Below are 24,475 nucleotides of genomic sequence, written 5' to 3'. Positions count from 1 at the left end.
CAATGTTTTAGATATTAAGGGCTGTGCCAGCTTGTTATGTTTAATTTCACTTCATAATGAATAGAATCATTATAAAAGCTCCATTTTTTTGAAAATGTGGCTCCCAGAAGTGGGTAATAAGAAATAAAGGGAAGGAGAGGTGGGAGACAGAGAAAGGAAGAGAAGAGCAGGAGAGGAAGATACAGAGCAAGGACTAAAGGGAGAGAGTGGAGGAGAGAGGGAGAAAAGAAGGCAGAAAGGATGGCTAAGGATTAATGGAGCTATGAAAGGCAGGGGGAAGGAAGGAGACAAGTAGGGCATAAAATTAGTCCGAAGAGGAAAAGAAATGGCGCAGAAGCAACACTTGACATTGTCTTGTGCAGACTATAAAATGGTGGATTTTTTTTAATATAAGGTACACTGTAATTTCTAGAGAAAGCTGGAGGGTCTTATGTTAAGGGATTCAAGTCCAAAGGATAAAGACAAATATAGGAGGTTCTTACTAATCTGTGATGCACAGAATAACATGAGTAGAAGAATAATAGGTAGCAAAGGTGGGAAAAACATGGGCTTTATAGAACAGAAGTAAAAATGCCAAGGAAGGAAAGAAATGGAGGGGGGAAACAAGAAGAGGAGGTCTAGAAGGTACATAAGGGCAAGGGCCAGCGGCCCTGGGCTCCTTGCAGTATAGAGTTGAGACATCTCTATATAGCTAAATCACTAGATCTAGCATAAGCATGGGGCCCAAACTATAATAATACTTAAAAATGCATTTGTCGGGGCTGGAGTGATAGCGCAGAGGGTAAGGCATTTGCCTTGCACGCGGCCGACCCGGGTTCGATTCCCAGCATCTCATATGGTCCCCCGAGCATCGCCAGGGGTAATTCCTGAGTGCAGAGCCAGGAGTGACCCCGGTGCATTGCCAGGTGTGACCCAAAAAGCAAAAAAATGCATTTGTCAAGAGTCAGGTTGGGAGGTAGAGGAAGTGGTGTCACTGGTGGAGGGATGGGGTCATGGGGAGTTGGGACTGGAGGTGGGAACACTGTATGCCTTAAATTCTATTGTAAACCACAGCATCTAAACAAAAAAGAAAAACAAATTCCATTTTAATGATGTCTGCAATGCAATTTGGATTACATCTGCATGTTCTACATGTCATTCATAAAGAAGAGAATACGAACACCAAGATGTCCTTATTTAATCTGATGGAAGTCCTTCCTCTTCTCTAGGACAATAAAGACTATTGTCATTAGAGGAACCCAGTGTGTCATTGTGAAAACCGGCAGTATATTATATTATTCATATTAAACTCTTAGATTTAGCAACAATCTTAAAATGTGTTGAGCAGCCAGAGAGCTAGGACAGCAGGTAAGCATTTGTCTTGCATGATGCTGACCTGAGTTCGATCCCCAGCACTCCATATGGTGCCCCCCCCAGCACTGCCATGAGTGATTTCTGAATACAGAATCACATGTAAGCCCTGGGCACCATGGGGTGTGGCCCAGAAACAAAAATAAGTATGGTACAGAATATATATTATGGAGGGGGGCATTGCTGAGGGGAAGCTGGTCTCATGGCAAAGAAATATAGATACTAAGAAAGGTGAGATATCAATGTGTAGATATGCATGAATCTGTCGACGATCAAAAATCAGGGATGCTGTCTCGTTTGCCAAGGCATCAAAAATCAGATGGGCCAAACATGTAATGCGATTTAGAGATGACCGCTGGACTAGAGCTGTTACCGACTGGATTCCATAGGACATCAAAAGACTGCGTAGCCGCCCACCTAGGATATGGTCAGACTTCTTGGTCAAAACCCTGAATGAGCCTGCCGCCAAGATGTGACCCCGGGGGTCACACCTGTGTGCGGCCTCTCCACAACTGCATGAGCGTGACTCCAGATGCCAGCTAAATATTTTGGCATGGGCAGCTCCTCGCAGAATGTCTCCAGACTAAGAACTAAGCTGCAGCCCCATGCCCGCCCAGGAGGGGAAAGGTATTTCTCTCTCTCACCGCCATATTATGATGACCACAGATGGGGTTTACAAGCTTGCAATGATCCAATACCTGGAAGAAATCTCCCTGGACTTAGTTGCTAAAGTACAGAAATCCAAAACTGCGTGGCCGCTACTGCGGCTGCACAACCTCGTATCTCTTCACAACAGGTCTGACTAGTGGGGTACTCCTAACAATAATAGTGAGATTTGTGTTGAAATATTGAATGTAACCATGGTAAATAGAAAGTAAAGTGAAATTTATCAGTTACATGGCAGGGGGGTGCGGGGGTGCAGGATGGGAGGTGTGCTTTTTTTTTTTGGTGGTGGGATATGGGCACTGATGAAGGGATGGTTGTTTCAGCATTGTATAACTGAGACTTAAGCCTGAAAGCATTGTAATTTTCCACATGGTGATTCAATAAAATAAAATTCTTTAAAAAAAAAAAAACCTCTGAATGAATGGTTTGAGGCTCTTCGTGTTCCTGGAGCGAGAAGATATCATTGGGTACACTAGCACGTGACAGGGACAAATGGAGACATTACTGGCGCCTGCTCGAACAAATTGGAAATCAACGGGATGACAAGTGATACAAGTAATGCATGAAAGGGGGAAAGAGAAAATACAGAAAATACAAATACTGATGCAAAGGATTCAGAGAAGAGAAAAATTCCTTACAAAATAGGAAACGTGGGGCTGGAACAATGGTACAGTGAGGAGGGCACTGCACATGCCCACCCCGGGTTCAATCTCTGGTATCCCATATGGTCCCCAGTGAGAGCCAGGAGGAAGTACTGAGCACCACTGAGTGTGAACTCAAAAACAAACAAAAAATAGGAAAAGTTAGTTTTTAAAATTCTTTACTGTTTCGAATGGGAGACTAACACCCAAGAATAGTAGAGATAAGGACCAGGATTACTCCGCAGCTTAGAAACCAGCCTCTCATGCTGGGAAAAAAGGCAGCTCAGATAGAAAAGGGACCACAATACATAAAAAAAGAAAAATTCTTTACTGTTTAAGATTCATGTTAATATGGAAAAAAAAACAATTGGGGTTAGCAAGGAAGCACAACACTGACAATCAAACATGTTCAATGCCTTCAAAAGGTCAAGGCAATTACTCTGAAATTTTCCTAATAGGTGCAGGGATGTGGCTCAGGGAAAGCATACATACTTTACAGGTCTGAGGCTGTGGATAGATCCCTGGCACAGCAAAAGAATTCCCAATGATCTGTACAGCATTTCTGTTACAAATAGGCTTTGTTGTTTGTACTGTTATAGCCAACATTATTAATGCTTTCTTTGGAATTTATCAACATTATTGGAGTGCTTTGTATTGTTGTCACACGCAACATTGCTCAGGAATGACCCCTAGTTTGGGGACCATACATGGTGTTGAGGATCTAACTGTAGTCTGCAGCACCCAAAGTAAATGCCTTACCTTCTGTACAAGCTCCCTGATCATGTTTTGTTTTGTATTAAATAACTTGTTTCTGATTACAAGTGGAAATAATGTTCATTAAAAGGAAATGTCACAAAACAGAAGGAATAGGAACAATTATCACCCACAATTCCCCAACAAGAAATAACCAATGTTAAAATTTTTGTGTATTTTCTTTTGAAAAGGGGGGACTTTGTAGTTGCATACAGCATTGAACTTACTTCAACATTTTATCCACAAATGATAATATTTACTACCTTGAGAAAAACAAATACACGGACAAGTGAGCTCTAGTACCATCTAATCCTGCTGCATTGATTACAATAAATAACTCAAAATCAGTGATTTATACCTAACTCAAGCAGTCAAGCATTAAAACTAAGTAAATCGCGACAGAACCCATCTGGTCAGGCATGAATCACCAATCTTTCTTTTTGAAGGAAGTCAATTCTTTGAGACGTCTCAGAGTAAAATCAAGCCACAGTATATAGAAAGACATACATACAGTGAAAGGGAAAAATCCAAAACAGGAAATGGAATAACAACAAAGAGCCCTTGTGCTCTGCTTTGCCCATAAGACTCTGAAGTGGGTGTTAACTGCAAAATGTGGCAACGCTGAACTAGCTGAGCAAGTAGGTATGCATCAGAAAGTACATTTAACAGTTAAGAAATGGTTCAGTGCTGAAGAACCTACTTTGGAAGCATGAAGCTGTGAGAGCAATAGCTGGGGCTGCCCACCACATACATACCCGGAGCACAATTCTGGCAGCTCTGCTCTCTGTGATTTCCAGCCCCTATAAGTAATGTGTGGTTTTAACACACTATGCCTGTGCAAGCATGACAGCAACTAAAGACCAGTGCCACAACTAAAACCATGGGCAAACATCCAGGCCAAGTGTACGAGCCCCAAAATATGACGTGTTACCCCCATGGGTACCACCATAAAATGTGCAAGCATTACAACTAAGCCTGTGCATGATGCCTCTCTCCCTTCTCTCAACAACAGAGGAAAGGGGAGAGCTCAGGGGACCGTGCATTCTCTCATGTTTGAAGTAATTCCCTATCGTATATAGCTGGGGACCACTACGGCAACCAGCTCCAATGCAGTGCAGGAGACTGTCTGTGTGGCTGGTCGAACTTTTACCACACATGCTTTAAAATACATTCTCTCAGAAGACAAAGCTTCAAATCTTTAAAAATCTTGGGGTATAAGGAAATCCTCTGGGGTTCTGGTGTGGGTCCTGGGAGTCCCCATCTAGGTGCCAGTACATATTTGTTGTAACTTTGTCAAAAGTCAATGAGACACTAATAATTTCTCTATTATTTCAGTGTGTATGCTAGATACTTCACTGATATATACACGTATATTGGTCCCTATGCAATATTTGTGGTACCTTATCACACAAACTTTAGGGGAAGCACTAGTAATGGTTTATAGTTCAGTGGCCCATCATGACAGAGAAAAGCTATTTTAGTCATTCAGCAAACAGAGACTGGATTGCAAAACTCATTTGGTCAAAACTGTCACCTACAGACATAGGTGTCACTCACAGAAAAAGAAAAAGACATAAACATTCATATATAAAGATACATAAGTATGTATATACATATAAGATCCTATATATCTATAGACATATAAAGATGTCACCTATAAAAATGGACAAAGATGTCACCTTTATGTCACCTGTTTCAACAGATGCAACCTGTTCCTATAGATGACAAACATATCACCTATATAAATATTTTAGGAGAAAATAATTAAAGGGTTAATGGTGATTAACTTGTTCTTTGTCTCAAGGGTTTGGTTAACATTTGGGGGGCAGTGGTCTCCCAAGCAATGCTCAGAGGCCAAGGAGCCACTCTTGGTTATTCTCAACCAAGAGGGCTAGCAGTTCAGTGCTAGGGCTCAAGGATATGGTGCTGCTCAGACCATATGGTGCAGGATACCACAAGAGCCACACTTGGCAATGGTTTGGAGATCATGTGGTGCCAGTGATTGAACCTGGGTCTAGGGTAAGCATCACATATGCCATAACTCCAGCACTATCTCCCTGGCCAGTGATCAACCTTTTAAAAATCCAAGCCATTAAGGGGCAAAACCATGTGAGTTAGATTTGATCACATATATGGCTACTATCTTTTGTGATGTGAGGAATCAAACCCAGAACCTCACACAAAAGAGCTATGTTGTGTCACTAAGGCACATGCCCAGCCTAGTGCAGATATTTATATGTAAAACTGTGTAGATTATATTTTTGTTCCATACGTCCCAATTTATATATATGCTTGTCATCATCGCTGTACTTCCTTTCTGATAGCTCAGTCAATGGCTCCAGCCCTCAGAGATCAAGAGAATCTGCTTTCTAGTTTGTGTATTTGTGTGTGCCACATCCAGCAGTGCTCAGAACTTACTCAGGCTCTGTTCTCTGGCATCACTCCTGGTGGGGCTTGGGAAACCATATGGAATGCCAGGCATAGAAGCTGGGTTGGCTATATGTAAGGCAAGCACCTTGCTGGCTGTATTCTCTCTCCAGCAACTCTACTTTTAATTATACAAGGGAAATGTTTACAGCAACAAGCACGATACAAAACTGTATGATAATCATTTGAACCATTTTAAATAGAACAAAAAGGAAGACAACATTACTAAATGCTTAAAGAGGTTATGCAGGCTTTTATATTACTCCAATTCTCTGTATTTTAATATAACATTAATACTCATGAAAAGTACTACAATAGTAGGATATGAAATTATATCAATGTGTGGGAAAAGAGACAAGAAAGGAGCTGGAGAGATATTACACTGTATAAGGTGCTTGCCTTGCACGAGGGTTCAATCCAGCACACTCAATATGGCCTCCAAACCCCATCAAAAGTGATGTTTTTGATGTCCTGAGTACACAACTAGGAGTAATCCCTAAGCACTGCTGGTTGTGCACACCCCCTATAAAGCCCCTACAAAAAGAGACAAATAGGAATATTTCATTTACTTTTTGTAGTTTAAAGCTTATTTTGTTCATGTTCAGACCACACTGGGCATTGCTCAGGGGTTTCTCCTGGGTCTGAGCTCAGGGATCACTCCTGGCGGTGCTTGAGTGATCATATGGGTAAAGTGATCGAACCCAGATTTGTCGCATACAAAGCAAGTGCCCTACCCACTGTCCTACCACTATGACTCCATAAGCCTGTTTAATTTTTTTTAATTGGGGTCCTGTTAGTTGTTGTTCCTCATGAACATCATTTCAACATCATACCTATCACCAGCATTTCCACCTCCCTTGTCCAAGGACCCCAGCTCTTCTCTTTCAACCCTACCTACCACACCAAGTCAATTGTGTACATCAGTTCTCCCTTTGTGTTGCCTTTGATCACTGTTACTTTCTCGTATGTGCAATTTAAAGATTTATTATTATTTTTGCAGTTTAGTGACATAGTCACAGTGGCATTTAGTTTTAGTTCTGGTTCCTATGCCCCTTTATCACGGAATTTTTAAAAGAATGGAGACATTACTGGTGCCTGCTTGAGCAAAATCGATGAACAACGGGATGCCAGTGACAGTGATACAGTATAGTTTAGGTTAGATGTTTATCCTAGAGTAGACATGGTTTAGTTATAAACAGTGACCTTTCTTTACCACCAACACCAGAGTTGCCCAAGACTCTCAACCGATGTGCGCATAGTTAGTTCCGGTATATCTCAGCACTCCCTCCACCTTGCTGCCCCTCCCAACCAGCTATTCTCAGGTCTTTAAATTAGTGCCCAGGGTTTGTTATCAATTGATATAATCTTTACTGTTGATTTGTTTCTGTATATAGCACAGGTGACTCAGATCATCTGGTAGTGAGGCACTAAGGAGTATTCATGGAGCTGCCTGCACTGTAAATGTATGAGCAGTTTTTATACTTACATATTTTACCTGTATTTTTCAATGTTTCTGAAAGTACAATGAATAATTTTATTATCAGAAAAATAACTTAGAAAATGACCTTAGGACCCTCCTTTCTTTCTTTCACTTAAGGTAGAAACAGAGATTAAATATGATTAAAAAGATAACATACTTTTTTCTTCTTCAACCAAATATTTAGGACAGTTTTCCCTGCCAGCAATATTTTCATTTCCAATATAAGACCACAAGAGCAAGAAAAGGAGTGTGTTACTGCCTTGAGGTAACAGCAATGTAGACAGGATTTGAAAAAACGATTCTTTCTAGTATTTACTTGGGTCTGCAGAATGGTGTTTTGGAGGTTCATCACAGTGGTTTCTCAGGGTCACTGGGTCTTTTCAGGACCTGACATTTACTTGTGACTGTGGCTTTTATTGAGGGCATAGACTTTCCAAGAGACATGTTCACATACAAATGAAGGGAGGAAAGAAAAAGGGAACGGTGGACTGGAGGGAAATTTGGAACATTGGTGAAGGGAAAGGTGCACTGGTGAAGGGATGGATGTTAGAACACTGTATGACTGAAACTCAAGCATGAACAACTTTGCAATTGTGTATCACACCATGATTCAATTTTTTAAAAAGGCAACAGAGAAGGTAAGTGTAAGAATTGAGGCTCCTACTGACATTAAGACGAGCTTGGGTGCCCCCAAACTTGCAGGTGAGTCAGCTACATCCTCTCCTGTCCCCACTGCCCCCGCAGACTTCTGTCAGAGTATGCTCAGAGATGATGTTCAGAAAAAGTTGGGTTTTTTTTGGGGGGGGGAATTTCAATTCCATAGGGAGAAATACAGAAAGTTGATTCTCATTGCAAGCTATTGTTCAGGAAATGGGGTTCAGGTGGAATTGGAGACCTTCAATTTAAAATGCTTCAAATCCTGTGAACTTTCAGTACAGTCATCTTGTGTGTGACGTTCCATCTTGTAAAAGCTGAACTAGCCACCAGTGAGTCTGCAGGGCAGGAGATGAGAGCCCAGAGAACAGATGGAACATGCACGACCGATGTCTCCAGAACGCCTCCTTCAAACCCAGCCTTCGTAATGGGGGACAGATCCCCTTCCTCAGCCCCCATAGGGAGACACAGAAAAACACATGTTTTGGGCACTGGAGTTGGGGGTGCACTTTTCCTATACTTTGAAAAATGATTTGCTGATAAGATTCTTTTTCTTTTTGGTGGGGAGGTGGGGCAAGATCTAACTATCAGTGACTGGAGGCTATTCCTGATTCTGAGATCTGTACACCTTGTGGTGCTCTGGGGACCATATGCAGTGCTGCGGGTCCAACCAGTGTTGGTAGCATGCAAGAAAGCACCTTATGATATACCTGAAAACCTTTCATCTGTATTGGAAAACATAAGGCCCAAATGGAAAGTGTGTGTGTGTGTGTGTGTGTGTGTGTGTGTGTGAGAGAGAGAGAGAGAGAGAGAGAGAGAGAGAGAGAGAGAGAACTGCTTGCATAGTGGCAGAAGGTGGGACTGGGTGGGGAGGAAAACTGGGACCATCGGTGGTGGAAAAAGTACACTGGTGAAGGGACGGGTGTTGGAACATTATGACTGAAATGACTGAAGTCCAGTCATGAACAATTTAGTAAATGTGTATATCACTGTGATTTAATTAAAAAATGGGGAGAAAAAGAGAAAGCACTTTACCTCCTATACTAGCTCTCTGATCGCCAAAATAGAATTATTTTTAAAAAGGGTTTTATATTATGGGATTTCACATTCACCAACATACTCAATGGAAACACTGTAACTGGAGACATAAACCGAATGGTTTAATAAACTAAGTTTTCAAAATATTATAAACAAAACAGGGAACAGTCAATATAAAACCTCAATGTCACTATTTCCTTGTCACATGGACTACCTTGTCATTAAAAACCCATAAACTGGTACATGATGGTGATTACTATAAAAATGAGGGAGCCTGGCCCAGAGGGATAGTTCAGGGGCTACAGCATTTGACTTGCATGAGTCTGACTGTGACTTGATCTCTGACACCACATGCTTCTGAGCATCATTGAAGGGTACAACCCTGGAGGTACTGGGTTGGCCACACTCCAGGGCCTGACTAGCACAGTACCCTCAGACCTCAGAAAAAAATGAGTTTTCAGTTAGTATTTGTATACATTTTATTCTTCCACTTTATTTTGCATATTCATGCAAAAAACATAGTACCTAACATACAGGAGGCCCCTGATAAGTGCTCAGTGAATTCAATTTCAATACCCTTCCATTAGATCATTTCTTAGCATCTTATGGGACTTTGGCATTGAGTTCTTGGGTATTTAAGGCAACTCAACACCATTTTCCAGAGCACATCCAGTACAAAGGTTCCTATGGGAAATATTAAAATAAAACATTGAAACGATTACAATCCAGTATGAAGGTAAAATATACAAACAAATAGCTATCAGAAAAATGCTGAATGTACAATAAGGGATGGAGTGCTAGAGTAACAAAGGGAACAGATTATTTTGTGTTTCATGTGGGCTGTGGTGAAAAGAAGAAAGGAACGAATTAAGAAAGGCTTCAAAGTTGAGGCGACATTCATGTTCAGACTTAAAAGATGGCTGAGTTTTTGAACAGCATTGCAGGGAAGAAAATGATGTGCAGACAAAAGAAGTACAAGCAGAGGAATAATGGGAAATGTTAGAGAAGTACATAAAGCTCAAAAGGAGGGTGGAACTGGATTAGTAAGAATTTTTTAATCCATGCTGCGACTGCGAAATGTAGTCTAAAACTTAAGTGTGGGTTTTAGAGCAGTCACTTAGATATCATCAGTGCTGTGTACCAGCAGCAATGTAGAAGAACTGAAGCTAAGAAAGGATAGGAGGCCAATTAGGAGCGTAAACATTAGTTCCCAGGGGAAGACAAAGGAACTGAAAGCAAGGCAGGAACAGTTGCAAAGGAGAAGGAAACGTATGTGAGAAGATTTAAAGTGATAAAATGATCTGGATGTCAGTCATTTATTGGAGAGGATGCATTGGGGACCTAGGTGTGAATATAAGGAGAAAAAAAGCTGCTAGATGAATGAATTGATATAAGAAATGAAATAGAATAGAGGCTAAAAAAAGCATGATACTGATTGCTTGCAAGATAGGAAAATCGTTTCAAAGAAAGAGCGGTCAACAGTGTCAAAAATAGAGATATTCCAAACAGAATGCATGTCATAGAGACAGGCTGGGGTCGGGGGAAGGGAACTGGGACACTGGTGGAGGGCAGTGGACACTGGTGGAGGGATTGGCGCTGGAACAGTACGCCTAAAACCCAAACATGAACAACTTTGTAATTCACAGTACTTAAATAAAGAAAAGGAAATGCATGCAGACAGATTTTGAAATGGTATTTTATACTGGAACACCATCATCCCATCTTTTCTGAATGTTTTAATATGTAGCACTGTAGCACTGTCGTCCTAATCGTTCATCGATTTGCTGGAACAGGCACCAGTAATGTCTCCATTGTGAGACTTGTTGTTACTGTTTTTGGCATACTGAATACGCCACAGATAGCTTGCCAGGCTCTGCCATGCGGGTGGGATACTCTCAGTAGCTTGCCAGGTTCTCCCAGAGGGACAGAGGAATCGAACCCTGGTCGGCCGCATGCAAGGCAAATGCCGTACCCACTGTGCTATTGCTCCAGTCCATGTTTTAATCAACAAAGAAATAAAAAAAAAGTAGTGTTCTTCAAATCAAATATCCCTGGGTCAATAAATGTAAATACCAAGTGGTAATAAATCAGTGTAGAATAGTATTCAAATGTCTTTGTGAATGGAAAGACTGGTAGCTTGTGAAAGAAGCAGTTATTTAATGAGAATTAATCTTGCCAAGCATGGGCGAAAGAAAGAACTGTTTACTCACCTTATTCCTGTCACTGTCACTGTCATCCCATTGCTCATCGATTTGTTTGAGTGGACACCAGTAACGTCTCTCATTGAGAGACTTATTGTTACTGTTTTTGGCGTGAGGTATTATGGATTTTGAAATAATCTGCTCACTGTTACATTATGTTTTACATTACATATGTTAGAATCAATTTTTATTTCCAAAAATATATTTAATTATTTTGTTGTTTTAAAAATAAAGTTGCTTCCTCATATGCCAAGCATTGTGCTATGCCCTTTAACTGTAGTATTTCATTTGATCCCAGTAACTTTGTGAAGTATTATTATGCCCACATTTCATAGGATGAAACTGAGGCTTAGAGAAGTTAAATAATCAGACAGCACATTCAAGAACAGTAAACAGCAGAGTCCAAACCTCAATACTCATTACTGCTTTCTCTGTGCTATAATAATTTACACTCTACTGTATTTGAACAATGTGCACAAGCAACTTGTTCACCAGACTGTATCCCACCAAAGACCAAAAAAAAAATATTAACATAAACTGCTTGGTTCACACACCTTACTGACTTCAGGACTGTTCCTCCTTCAGTCCCTTTGAATATTCTTCAAGTTCTAGCACACATGTCATGGACTCTGAAAATTGTAGCTCTACACAGATCTCTCACTAAATTCATGCCCGCGCATGTTGATTCAAGGAATATTGGACAAGCAAGCACCTACATCACTTCAACCCGTGGGCTGTGCTCAATTAAACAGCATGTAAAGCTCAGTTCCATCTGCTTGAACAAAGCTGAAGTTAGCTGCGCAATAATGAGAACGAGCCTATGTCTCCCCGAGATAACCTCACATTTTTTGACGCTAGGTTTTGTCTACCTCTTCTCTTGATTTTCAGATTTACATAAATAGCAATTCATCTCTGAAACCAAACTTTTCTCTGAATTTTCTTTCGGGTCTAGATAAAAGTGGCAGAAAAAGTTCCAGAGACTGTGAGGCAAGACTTTTATAAATATTTATCATTTGCTTATTGGATTTTCTGACAACTTTGCAACCCAAATAAACTCCCCTAAACAAAGATTGTGATTTGATGCAAGGCTACAGAAATACCATGTGTATGCCCTCCATGTAGCCAACCACCATTTTGAACCCAGGTACTACATATAGTTTCCTGCGCATTGTCAGGGGTCACTCAGAAGCACAGAGACAGGAGTAGCTCCGAAGCAGCCCTGGGCTACGGCCCCAATTCTCCACACCCGAAATATCATTAGTGACATTTTGGTAAACATAACGGCAGCCTTATTTTTAACTGACCGATTTTACATGCTTCTGTGTAATAAACAAGTTTTTGTTTGCTTGGGTTCAAGGCTGTTTGCACTCAGGGGATACTCACAGATCAGTGCTCAGGGATTTCTCTCCCGGGGTACTCAGGGGACTATATACAAAGCTCGGAATCAAATCCAGGCCTCCTGAATGCAAGGCGTGTGCTCAATCCATTGGTCGTTTACTCTAACCCAAGCAAAAGTTTTAAAGCAATTGTTCTAAATTGGTTGCGGTACTTGAAACAAGGGGCTGCTTGCGGTCACAAGATCATGACAGGCAAGTGTCAATGCTCAGCACAGAGCCTGAACAAGGGACAAGCAATTAATGAGGAGGCCCCCACAAGGGCAGGTAGAGGGAGATTCGTTTTTTGTAAATGACAGAGCTGGCTCTTCCACATTTGGTGGCCCTAGTATTAACTCAGAGCAAATACAGAGCTGAGTTCATTAACACGTAAACCCTTCGGCCACTAACATCCAAGGTAACGCATTTTTGATCAGAGATTACAACGCTGCCTATACTGACACAGGAATGAACAAAGTACACAATACAGCATTTTCCAAGTGACCATGCCAAGCAACATGTCGATGGAATGTAAACTGATTAATTTCCTGTGTTGAAAAGCAGTTTTCTCCAGCCGTTCAGGGGAGAATATGACTCCGTAGCTCAAGTAACTTGCTACTTATACTATTGAAGCAGTCTAATAGGAAAATGTCTATAGTTGTCGTCTCAGAAAATAATATATTTGGAGGTACGGCCGCACAGTGGTGCTTAGGGATTATTCCCAGTTAAGGGCTTAGGGCTGACCTTTGGAGGTGCTTGGGGGCCCAAGTACAGTGTCAGGAGGCAAACTAGGGTGGGGCTCAAGACCAACCTCCATTTTACCTTTTTACATCTTTTACTGTCTTGCTAGCCCCTACATCTTTAGGCTTCAAAATTCCATTCTGCCTATAGTTTACTTAGTACAGTTTTATTGCTGCATAATATCTTAACATGAAATTGCCATAGCTAGAGTCCCATTTTTTCACATCTTTTGACAGTTTTATATAAGTATAAATTTATGCATTAATTTGTATATCATTTTAACATTAATCCTTTAACCATTTTGAGTATTTGTCTGGTTCCTATTACACCATAATGTCTCTCATAAATAAGAAATATACTTGTAGCGTGCTGGCTCATAATGGGAACACAACAAAAATTACCTTTCTTTTTTTTTTAATTGAATCACCATGTGGTACAGAGTTACAAAGCTGTTGATGGTCAGTATTTTGTCATACAGCGTTCCAACACCCATCCCTCCACCAGTAAAAAATTATCTTTCTTGTACTCTGAGAGGACCAGAGAAATATAAGAATTTATCCTTAATACAAGCAAGCTGAGTGGCACCTAAAAACTCTCTAAAGAGTATCTCTTAATTCCAAATCACTCAGGGAAAAAATCCTTTATTTCTGTGCCAGAGAGAGAGCTCAGAAGGCTGAGTGGATGCTTTTCATGTTGGAGGTCTGAGTTTAACCCCCAGCACCACAAAGCGTTTCCCAAAACACTGCCAGGAGCAACTACTGAGCATAAATCTGGGAGTACCCTAAGATCACCAGGTGTGGCCCCCCAAAACAAATAAAAATATCATTTGGATTCGGTCAGATCCAAAAATATCATTCAGGTAGTCAGTTGGAATACAAGAACTTCTAAAATTTACCAAGTCCTTATTCTTCATTTTTATTAGCCTTTAAAAAGCAATTTTACTCTAATCAATAAATTATCAACCAACAGAGCTACACTTCTTTGATCAGTCTAAAAATCTAAGAATCACAGCATTTTAGAGCTGGAAGAGGTCCAGCTGGAAGAGTTCATCTGGTTCACTTTTATCTCTGCATACTTGGCCAATGTTGGCTTCCACTTCTAAACCCTATACTATCATTTTACTAGTGAGTGATATGTGTGTGTGTATACACACACATACAAGGTCACAATGCTGGAAGAGGAAAGGAAAGGACTAAACAAGCCAAAACCTCCTAGTACAAGCACTCTTCGAGCAAGGGCAGACAAACTGATTGAAGAAAACCCCAAACCTCTAGTAGTTAAATAAGCAGATTCATCACTCCAATGAATCCTAAAAGGCTCATCAATCCTATCAGCTAACCTTTATTGAGATAATGATGTAATAAAACTCTTTTAATAGGCGTTATTTCACTTCATCTTCAAGGTAAGCCTGTTGGGTTAGTTTTTTTCTGAGCTCTTTTTCATTTGATTGATAGGGGAACCCAGACTCAAAGACTTCAAATAAGTTGCCCAAGGTCACAGGACTAGTAAGCAAAGGAGCTGGAATTTAACCAAGGTCTGAGGCCCAGTTCTTAATAGCTATGGCATGCTGCTATTATGCCTCTTCCATTCCTCCCCACCCCCCCACCCCAATTGTTATTTTTTTCTCTATGTTCTTTGAGGCCTAGGATCACTACATTCATGTAGATGTACCTAATCATCCAGAAAAAGGATGTTTTTGGAAGGGTAAGTGAGAGAGAAGCACCGTAACCCACAGGAGTGTCACAAACGTTCAGATCCCCCTGGACACTTTCCCCAAAGTCTTTAGGCCGTTGCTATCTTCCTGCGTAAACCCTCTTCTTCATTTTCTCAGTAGCGTTAGTCACCTGTTTCACAACTCACTAACCTAAATCATATGTATTTTTAAGGGCAAACAAAAGCACTGACAGGAGCAATCGCCTGGAACCTGCGACCCCTTCCCCCCCCCCTTGCAAACCAGTCGAAGCAAAGTTTCCTGCAACACTGCAATGAGGTTAACAGGGCACAGTAACACAATCTTGTACTTGACACTAGGAAACTGAGAAAAACAGGGAAGAGAGAGAGAGAGACAGAGAGAGTGACAGAGAGAGAGAGAAAGGAGAGAGAGAGAAAGCGAGGAGGGAAAGAGAGACAGTGACAGAGAGCGAGATCGAGATGAGCGGCGGAACAGGGCAAGCGTGAGCAAGGGCTTTGCAGGCAGTCTTCCCCGCAGTCACTTCAAAGCCCAGAGCCCACGCCGGGCCCGCCGCGTCCGCCGCAAGGCACCCGGTGCGACCCCAGGACGGGCGACGCCGACCGCTCCAACCGTCCCGGAGTTGCGAGCCTCCGCACTCCGTGTGTCTGGCCCCTTTCCGCCCGATCCACCGGCCTCTCCGCCCCACCCCCCACGACTCCCGGGGAGGACAGGACCCAGCCTCACTCGGCGGGCACGCAGAGGGCACCCACTCGCCTTCGGAGCAGAGGGGACGAGGGTCAGGGGAGCACCGAAGGCGGGGGAGGGGATCGGAGGGGCTGGCCGCGGCCGGCGTGTGTGTGTGTGTGTGTGTGTGTGTGTGTGTCTGTGTGTGTGTTTGTGTGTGTGTTGGGGGGGGGGCGTTCAGAGTTGCACTCACCCGGGTGCGACATGGGGATGACCTCATTGCGGGTCCCCGGGAAGTTGAAGATGACGGCTCCGGACGCCCCCCTCTCGAAAGCCAGGCGGATCTTGTCGGCGAAGGTGCAGCCCCCGCCGCGCTGGATGAGCGCCAGCCAGGACACTTGCGCGCCGCTGCCCCAGCTGCCCGGCACCGAGAAATTGGTGTGCGGGTTACAGGCGTTGAGCGCGCCGGGCCCGTCGGGCGGCACCAGGATGCCGGCCACCGGCTGCAGCGGCGAGTCCTGGCCGTACACACCCTCCTCGCTCAGCTCCCACACCGTGCGGTTCACGCCGGTGTGCGGGACCCGCCAGGACACGTTGAGGTAGGCGGTCCACACGGCCTCGGCGCCCCGCGAGCAGGGGGCGCGCGGGCTGAGCGCCAGCAGGAGGCCCCAGGCCAGCAGGCGGGACGAGAGCCCGGGCCCCCGCGGCCGCCCCATGGCGCGCGCCTCCGGGCACCCCGCGGGCCGCGGGCAGGTGCGCGCCAGGTGCGCAGGCGGCGGCGGCGTCCGGAGAGCGACGGTGCGGCAGCGGCGGCGGCCGGCGTCTGGGCTCCCGCCGCGGCCGCCCGGAGCGCGGGGGCAATTAGCGCGAGGCTCCGCCCCGCCGGCGGAGGGTAGAGGTGGCGGCGAGCGCGGAAAGGACACTGCGGGATCCGCCTCTTAAAAGGGGAACCGGATGGGCTGGCGTTGGAGTAGGAGCCGAGCCCGGAGTGGCCAGGTGTGTCGCGTCGTTGGCTTCAAAAAAAAAAAAAAAAGAAAAAGAAAAACCACCTACGGACAGGCGAGGAACTGCAAGAATCTGCGAACATCCATGCGCTCGGGTGACAGCATGGGAGTTGGTGTGGAGTTGCAAGGAGACGTTTGGGTGTGCGTGCGGGGTGGGTTTTTTGGTTTTGTTTGTTATTTTGTTTCTTTTTTCTCTTTCCGAACATCTGCCGAAAGGGCGTTTCGGAGTCCTCAAATGCGAAAAATACTTCTTAAAAGCGCAGATCCCGGGGGTCTGACTTTAGTTTAAAACACAGCGTGGGTGCTGTTGACCGATTCACTAGAGGTGGGAGAGGGGGAAAAAAAAACACGCTTTTTTCTTTTTTTTTTTTAATCATTTTATAAAGCCTTTGTCCTTTCCTGCTGCAAACACGCGTCATACCTGTTTATTTCCTTCTTAGGCATACCCCTGCCTAAATCAATTGCTCAGATGGCCCTTTACAAAGTAATCTCAGTCTTTCAAAAAGAATTTGTTTTCACACGCCTCAAAACTATGTCCCTTTTCATCTGCCACAAACTAGCTTTCCCCAAACGGATATGTCTGCGCCATTCATGACCTTAACTACAGAACCTTTCTCCATTTTCCACTAGGAGCCTGACTCACCCGTGGCTCTTTACTTGGTGCATTGTTGCCTTAGGAATTTTCCTTACTTAAGAACACAATTGGTGTCATAGTTGCTCAGTATTGGTGTACTGGACTAAACTGAATGTACCTGGTTTCTGACAGTTCTGCAAAACTTTTGTTCTTGGGGAAACTATATCCCTGTGCCTCAGTTTCCTCATCATCTGTAAAATGCAGATAATAGAACCGACCTCATACAGTTGTTTAGATGATCAAATGAGTTCATACATGTAAAGCACTTAGAAGAGTACTCAGCAGGGTGGAAAACTTATATCTGTGAAACACTATTAAATAGGTTCAAGAACTCAGGGCTTTGAAAATAATCCTAAAGTTGTTACTGAAAGGTAACAATCAGAGAAAATGATGTCCATGGTATAGTTTTAGTGTCACTTTTTAGTTCAAAGAAATAAAGCCTGTTCTATACAGCCCAACATTTGTTAAAATCCTGACCGATCACTCTGCTTGGTCCTTAGGCCAGCATTACTCAATCATTGTGATTGCTGAATATTAAGTATGGGACAGCTCTGTACCTGATACTTTTATGGCTTGAGAGAAATCTAGGGGGAAATTAAGACCATAATCAGACAGCATCTAGAATCTAAACAATGGGCAACTTCGGTGAAGCATGAAGCATGGACACTGAAAGATTTTATAGGTCAGGGTGAGACCTGTAGTATGTGAGGCCAATAGCATGGCATCTCTGTATATAGATGATTACCATACTTGAGAGAAAAATTACCTAGAGGGAAAAAAAGGTAGGATCCTCCATCTCTAAGGAGTGATAGAATTCCAAAAAAATTGTCTAAATTTGGTGAAGAATGCTCAAAATTTGAAGTATATTATTGGCCTGACAATCAACTGTATTAAACTCTAAAGGAACAGTGCATTCAAAAAGAAGAGAGATCTTTTATAAGGTGTCTACAAAAATGAATTTTGGGGTCCAGAGAGATGGAGGAAAAAGGGCTACAGCACATGCCTAGCATGCAGTCAACCCCAGTTCAGTTCCTGGAACCATACGGTCCCTTAAGCAGCACAGTGTACTGGAGGCCTCTGAACACCACCAGGTGGCCCACGTAATCCTCCAGTGAATTGCAGGGCCTGAGTAGCACCACATTCTTGCACCCTTGCATTGAACTGCTGGCATTCTTGGTGGAGAATCACTGGAAGGGATTCTGGGTCTCCTAAGTATCACCTGTGAGACCCCATCAAATGAAGATTGGAGAAACATTTTTTAAAATTTTTATTCTTTTTTATTTGGTTTGGGGGCCACACCTGGTGATACTCAGGGGCTGTTACCAGCTTGGTATTCTGTGATGACTTCAAGACATGCTTGGATGACCCTGGGATTCCAGTGATAGGACCTTTGACTCCCCAGTGCGTGTGCCATGCCCATTTTTTAATACATCCCTGCTTATTCATTCTTTTCTTGCTTGCTTTTATGGGGGATCATATGCAGCTCTGCTCAGGGCGTACTCCTGGCTGTATGCTCAGGCCCTACTCTCTAACAGGGCTGTAGAAACCATATGGGGTGGGTGTCAGGGATCAAACCTGGGTCAGCCACATGCAAGACCTTATCCATTGTACTAGCTTTCTAGTCCTCCCATTCTTAAATATTTTCACAGATACTTTGTACAAGCCAGCTAAGCCTTGGAGTAAAACATCAAAAAAGGTATTAATACTCCTATCAGAAAGTTCAGAAATGACCTTTGATGAGGCAAACTCATATTTGCAGTATATGCTGCTTTTGCATACTGTGTAAGCACCAGATTATGCATAGGGCATTATAGGTAATAAAGGAAAGGATCCGAATCCAGACTTAGAAGTAAGGAATGCTCCCCACAGGAGGTTATACTTGTGCTCTGTTGGAGAGGGTTAGCCTTTCTAGGCAGAAAACAATGCAAGAGAGGCAATGAGGCATAAAACTGAAAAGGTTGGGAAATGAGTGCTACAGACACTATAAACATAAAATGGTTGGAATTCCGAGTACAAGAGCAAAGTTATGGAAGTCCACATGAGGGCAAGTTGCTTAAGTGTCCTTCAGGCAAAGCCTGGGCCTTTGGACTTTATCCAAAAGGCAAGGAGTAATCTAATCAGCATTTGAGTAGGGAGTTAGAGCATCAGATCTGAATTTTAGGGATCATTATGGCTTCTCTGTGGATAATTAACCAGAGGGGACAAGAATAGAAGCAGGGAGCCCAGATAGAAGATTGTTGAGCATGCTCCAGGTGAGAGATGAAAGTGGTTAGGACCAGGCATGTAGTGGAGGTGATGAGATGTGGAAAGATTGGGATCTATTTTGGGGATAGAATCAACAGGACTTGTTTGGAAGATGAAAGAGAGGGAAGAGTTAGGGATTGCTCCAAGGGTTTGGGCCTGGAAGACTGAGCATTTAATGAGAAGGAAAGTTTTTAATGTGTGGAGTGGGTAGGAGGAGCTATGAGTTCCTTTTAGACATGTTAATTTAAAGACACCTGACGTAACTAGGAAAACTGTCTAGTAGACACTTCAGTTTTCTGGTTAATGAATAAGAAGATCAAGGCGTTGGGGAGTCTGGGTATAGAGAAACAAAAGAAACAGCCCTTCCCTCAGTAAGTTCAGAGTTTAATGGGAAAGTCAAATGATAGAAGTCAGATAACAGACAATAACAGTATAATGCTATAAGTGTCATGACTGTAAAAACTTCCAATGTGATGGCAACATGAGTATGGCTAAATCTTTTTGGCTGTTGTTTGTTTTTTGGGCCCCCCCTAGTACTGTTCAGGACTTACTCATGACTGTGCTCTGGGATCACTCTTAGCATGGCTCATGAGCTGTCAGGAATCAAACCTGGGTCAGCCACATGCAAGGTAAGCAACCAACCTGATATACTATTGCTCCAACGCGGGTTTAGCTAAATCTTTAAGAGCAAATAGTTGATCAAGCAAAGAGTGTAAGGTTTCTGGCATATTATGAGAAAATTCAAGGCACAATAGGCAACTAACATTCAGTCCTTAAGAATGGATAGGATGTAAGTTTCAAGGACAGAGCCAAGGGAAACACAGCTTGTTTAATAGGTTGTGCCAGAACAGGAAGAGATTAGAACACTATGTTAAAGAATGGACTCAATACATGTGTACACATGCACCTAGACATAATAATATGGCAAATAAAAGTTGTTGGATCTAGCTGGTGGGAACATAGGTGCTCATTATACTGTTTTCCAACTTTTCTCTATAACAGTCTTTTTAACTTTTTGTAATGGTGAGTTAAAGTATTTGCCGTGAGGTTAGACCATACCTGTTGGTGCTTGAGGGATCATATGTGGTGGTGGGGATCAAAATTGGAGGCGGCCACAAGCAAGGCAAGTGCTTTAACCCCTGTACTATTTCTGTGGCTCTGTAATGGTGAGTTTAAAGTTGTAAATTTCTATTGAATTCAATAGAGAACATTAATGATACCATAAGACTTATGCTCAAATAGATTGTTTAATTGCATGAAGGCAAGAAGGAAGGTGGGAGACTAGTGTGAGTCTAGCATTCCCAGTACTACTTTGGAAGTCATGCCCAATCCGGGACACTGAGGTATAATGTCATCATAGCTTGATGATGACAAAAAATATTAAAAGCTTCCTATGAACTCCCCTTGCCCTCAGCCCATCCTCACCAAGCAACCTTCTTATTATCATTTAGCTCCTCATGTAAATATGCCTACAGGGAGATAAGGCACTGATCAGCAAACACTAGTTCTGGTTTACTTGGACGTTATACTTCTCATTATAAAGTAATCAATTGGCATTCTGGATTATATATTGGTCTCTTGTGAATTTGGTTAAGTGTGAGTCAGTCCCCAGGAGCCCAGTCTCTGGTTATACTACCAATCAAAACTCAAAGCTTACAAGCTAATAACTAGACTTCAGATCATGACTGCATCAAAGTCCTTCTACTCTATGGAGACATTTCTGCATAACTCTTTGGCTTTCACCAACCATGTCATTCTGGTTCACTGTGATTTCTTGTCCAACTGCAGCAGAACCTTCTACTAAGGATGAAGTCTGTTCCTAAGGAGCATCAGTAGCCTAAGTACGCCAGTGATAAATGAATAATCTTGGGCCCCATCCTGGATCTACTAAATCTGAACTTGTATTACAACAAAGACTCCCAAGTGACTTTTACACATTTATTTATACCTCTTTAAAGTCCAGGTACCCATCACCCAGCTTTTGCTTGAATACTTTGAGGGAGGAAGTGAGTCAGCACTCACTATCTCGTAATGCATCACCATCTAAGTAGCACAACAATTTTCTTGGAAAGCTCATTTAAATGTAGTTTCACTTTAGTCTGTAGTCTTCCTCACTGTGAATCCATTTAACCCCAGCCCCAAGACTTTCATGTTATTCTCTGGCTATATTGTCACCCCATCGGGGGCCTTTGCTTTGAGCAGTTTTCCTACACCAGATCTTGAATTATTTCTGACCGTCCAACTAAGTTTACTAGCCCTAGATACATTCTCTCAGGACCCAACAATCCCTAAGGCTAATAAGAACTACTTTTAACTTCACATTAATCACTGCTTTACATGCATTATATCCAGCCATTCATTATTATCCTCTTATTCAGAGAGGAATTGTGCGCAGAAACAATTAGCAACCTGCATGAACTCATATAAAATACTAAGAGAGTCAAGATATCAATGTAGTTCAGACTCTACTAATAACTGATAATGACTCAATATTTCCCTTTAGACAGTATCTTTCACATTTTAACATTATCTTATACCAAATGAAGTTCAAACGAAAAGTTTGTCATATGCATGTCATGCCCCATGACTCATGAGGAAGATATATTTGGGCCAGGAACCTATTTTGAATTGTTCTTCTACCACAAAGTCTGTTCCTGCCAAATATTTTTATCTACAATCTTGAACTGAAATTGGCCTTGATCAGAACACTATCTAATGATGAACTGATAAGCAGAGCAGCATGCTGCAGAAGCAACAGCAGGGCACTGCTGTGGCAGACTGTTACCGATCACATTGACTTTCTGCAGAGACACAGAGATAGATGATGGTGTTCAGACATTAATATGTCTGCAAGAAATAAGACATCACATCTGGTGTCTTATCATTCAATAAGTGGTAAAGCACCATCTGGGGCGACTAGTGTCCTGGCATTAAAACAATGCTGTGGCAACACAGCTCAACCATATAGATGCAGATAATGTGTAGAGAAGGTATTACAACAAATTTCCACTGTAGGAAACTTCTCTATGGGCAGCAAAAAGAAAATGATGGGGGTATTAAGAGATTGAGCAGCCAAATGAAACCAAACAAATGGTAAAATGGGATGTTGCAGCGTATTTTCAAATAATATAATATCACTAGCAAAGGCAGGTAGACCTCAGTCAGCTAAATCTAGGTATATAACCACTAGAAAATGGGATTTAAGAGAAACGGATTTCATAAAGTCAAAGAAAAGACAAAATTTTGGATAAGGACTTTATAGATACAAGGTATACTATATCTGACACTAAGAATTGTCTTCCCACAAACATAAAAATGATAACTACCACTGAGAGCCTATTATTGGCCAAATACTTTATTACTATGTACTAAATATTATATACTGTGTCTTACAGAATGAGAAACTGAGTCTCAACTGTAATTTTCTGGAGCTGGATAATTAGTACAGCAGCTTAGGCACTTCCAAACCTGTTTAGATCCCTGTCACTGCACATACACTCCTGCCTCTCCCCCGAGCACTACCAGGAGTAACCTCCCAAGCATAGAGCCAGCAGTAAGCCCTGACCACCTCCCCCAAATATTCCCCCAAATAGAGTAATTCTTTGCAGTAATGCATGGTAATTGTATGACAGAATTGAAATTTAACCACATGAGAGCACAAAATGATACTCTTCCCATCATACCATTTTCTACTCTATACAACATTATTTTCTAAAGTAGATAGGAGGGAAGCATTTATTGAAAGTCTATGTACCAGCCACATTACTGCATTCATTATACCATTTGATTCTCACAGCAGATAATAATAGCTTATTATAAGTTCTGATTTTCTGGTAAGGAAATGAGGTTCAGAAAACTGAAATATCTTAGAGAAGGTCACACAGGTAGTAAATGGCAAAATTGTGATATATAACAGGATATTTTGACTTCAAATTCCATGCCATCTTTGCTCTGCTGTACACAGTGAGGATATTATTACAAAGTGGAGAGCATGGGTATTTTCCTGCTGTATCTAGTCACATATTTTACCACAGGAAGAGCTCCCTTACACAAGTGCCCTGATTTTCTGCTGAGTGGCCTCAGAAATCCTAGATAACAGATTATGAGAGTACATTTAGTCAAGTTCTTCTTCATTACTTATAAATGTCTACATCTTAAGTTCTACACGCTTGCTCACATGAGAGTGTGTTGTACACAGACTGGTATAAAGAGAAACTGTGATGGAGAACAATGCAGAAAACTTGAACTAACTTGTTTCTAATTGATTGCTGCTAGGAAGGAGATCAGATTAGTTGGCTTGAGTTTAGGGAGATGATTGAGAGATTCCAGATAATTGAAGAGGTGTAAGAATGGGAACTGCATTCACAGTGATTCAATAAAATTAAAAAAAAAATGGGAACTTCCCAAAAGCACATGAGTGGAGGGACAGGGATGTTTTCAGGGGATTCTGGGCAGGGAAGATGTTGGAGGGAATGATGAACATGAGCAGTTTCTCTTCTTCCACTCCAGTATCAGGATACGATCATGAGAAATCATCTGATCTCATGCAGTCTTTTCTCTTTCCTTTTCAGGCTTCTAGTAAGACTACAATTGCCGATGAATTAAATCTGTGGTCATGAGCGATTTATGCTTATGTTACTAAAGGAAAACTTGGGGGAAATTAGAGAGAAAAAAATTTCAAGAATTGTACCTTATAGCTATGACCTCATAGTTGAGGTTTACTTCCAGTCCATTCATGATATTCAGTAGGCAAGATCCACAGAAACCCCCCCCCCCATTCCAGTCTCTGTTATTTTTAACTTTGTTGCCGACTGGTTATGTGACACCAAAGAAGAAGTTTCTCCTTCTTTCTCAGCTACAAAATAGGGATACTGATTATAACATATAGAAATATTTGACCGCTTAGTGTTCTA

At 42.3% G+C, this 24,475-nt stretch overlaps 1 protein-coding gene across 2 annotated transcripts in view; it reads right to left on the bottom strand.

The window, feature by feature from the left end:
• The window catches only part of RNF128 (ring finger protein 128), a 137,135-nt gene that overhangs the window by 57,809 nt on the left and 54,851 nt on the right, over positions 1–24,475 (bottom strand). Inside the window, exon 1 of one of the 2 annotated variants that reach the window (XM_055121377.1) lies at positions 15,934–16,618. The exons of the other annotated variant lie outside the window; for it this stretch is intronic. Within the exon in view, the coding sequence (XP_054977352.1) occupies positions 15,934–16,396 (463 nt within the window). The 5' untranslated portion in view covers positions 16,397–16,618. Of the gene's footprint in view, positions 1–15,933; positions 16,619–24,475 lie in introns of those variants that run through there. 2 annotated transcript variants of the gene reach the window in all.

This window comes from Sorex araneus, chromosome X (assembly GCF_027595985.1).
Source record: "Sorex araneus isolate mSorAra2 chromosome X, mSorAra2.pri, whole genome shotgun sequence".
NCBI lineage: Eukaryota > Metazoa > Chordata > Mammalia > Eulipotyphla > Soricidae > Sorex > Sorex araneus.
This window is presented reverse-complemented; position numbering and strand designations above follow the sequence as displayed.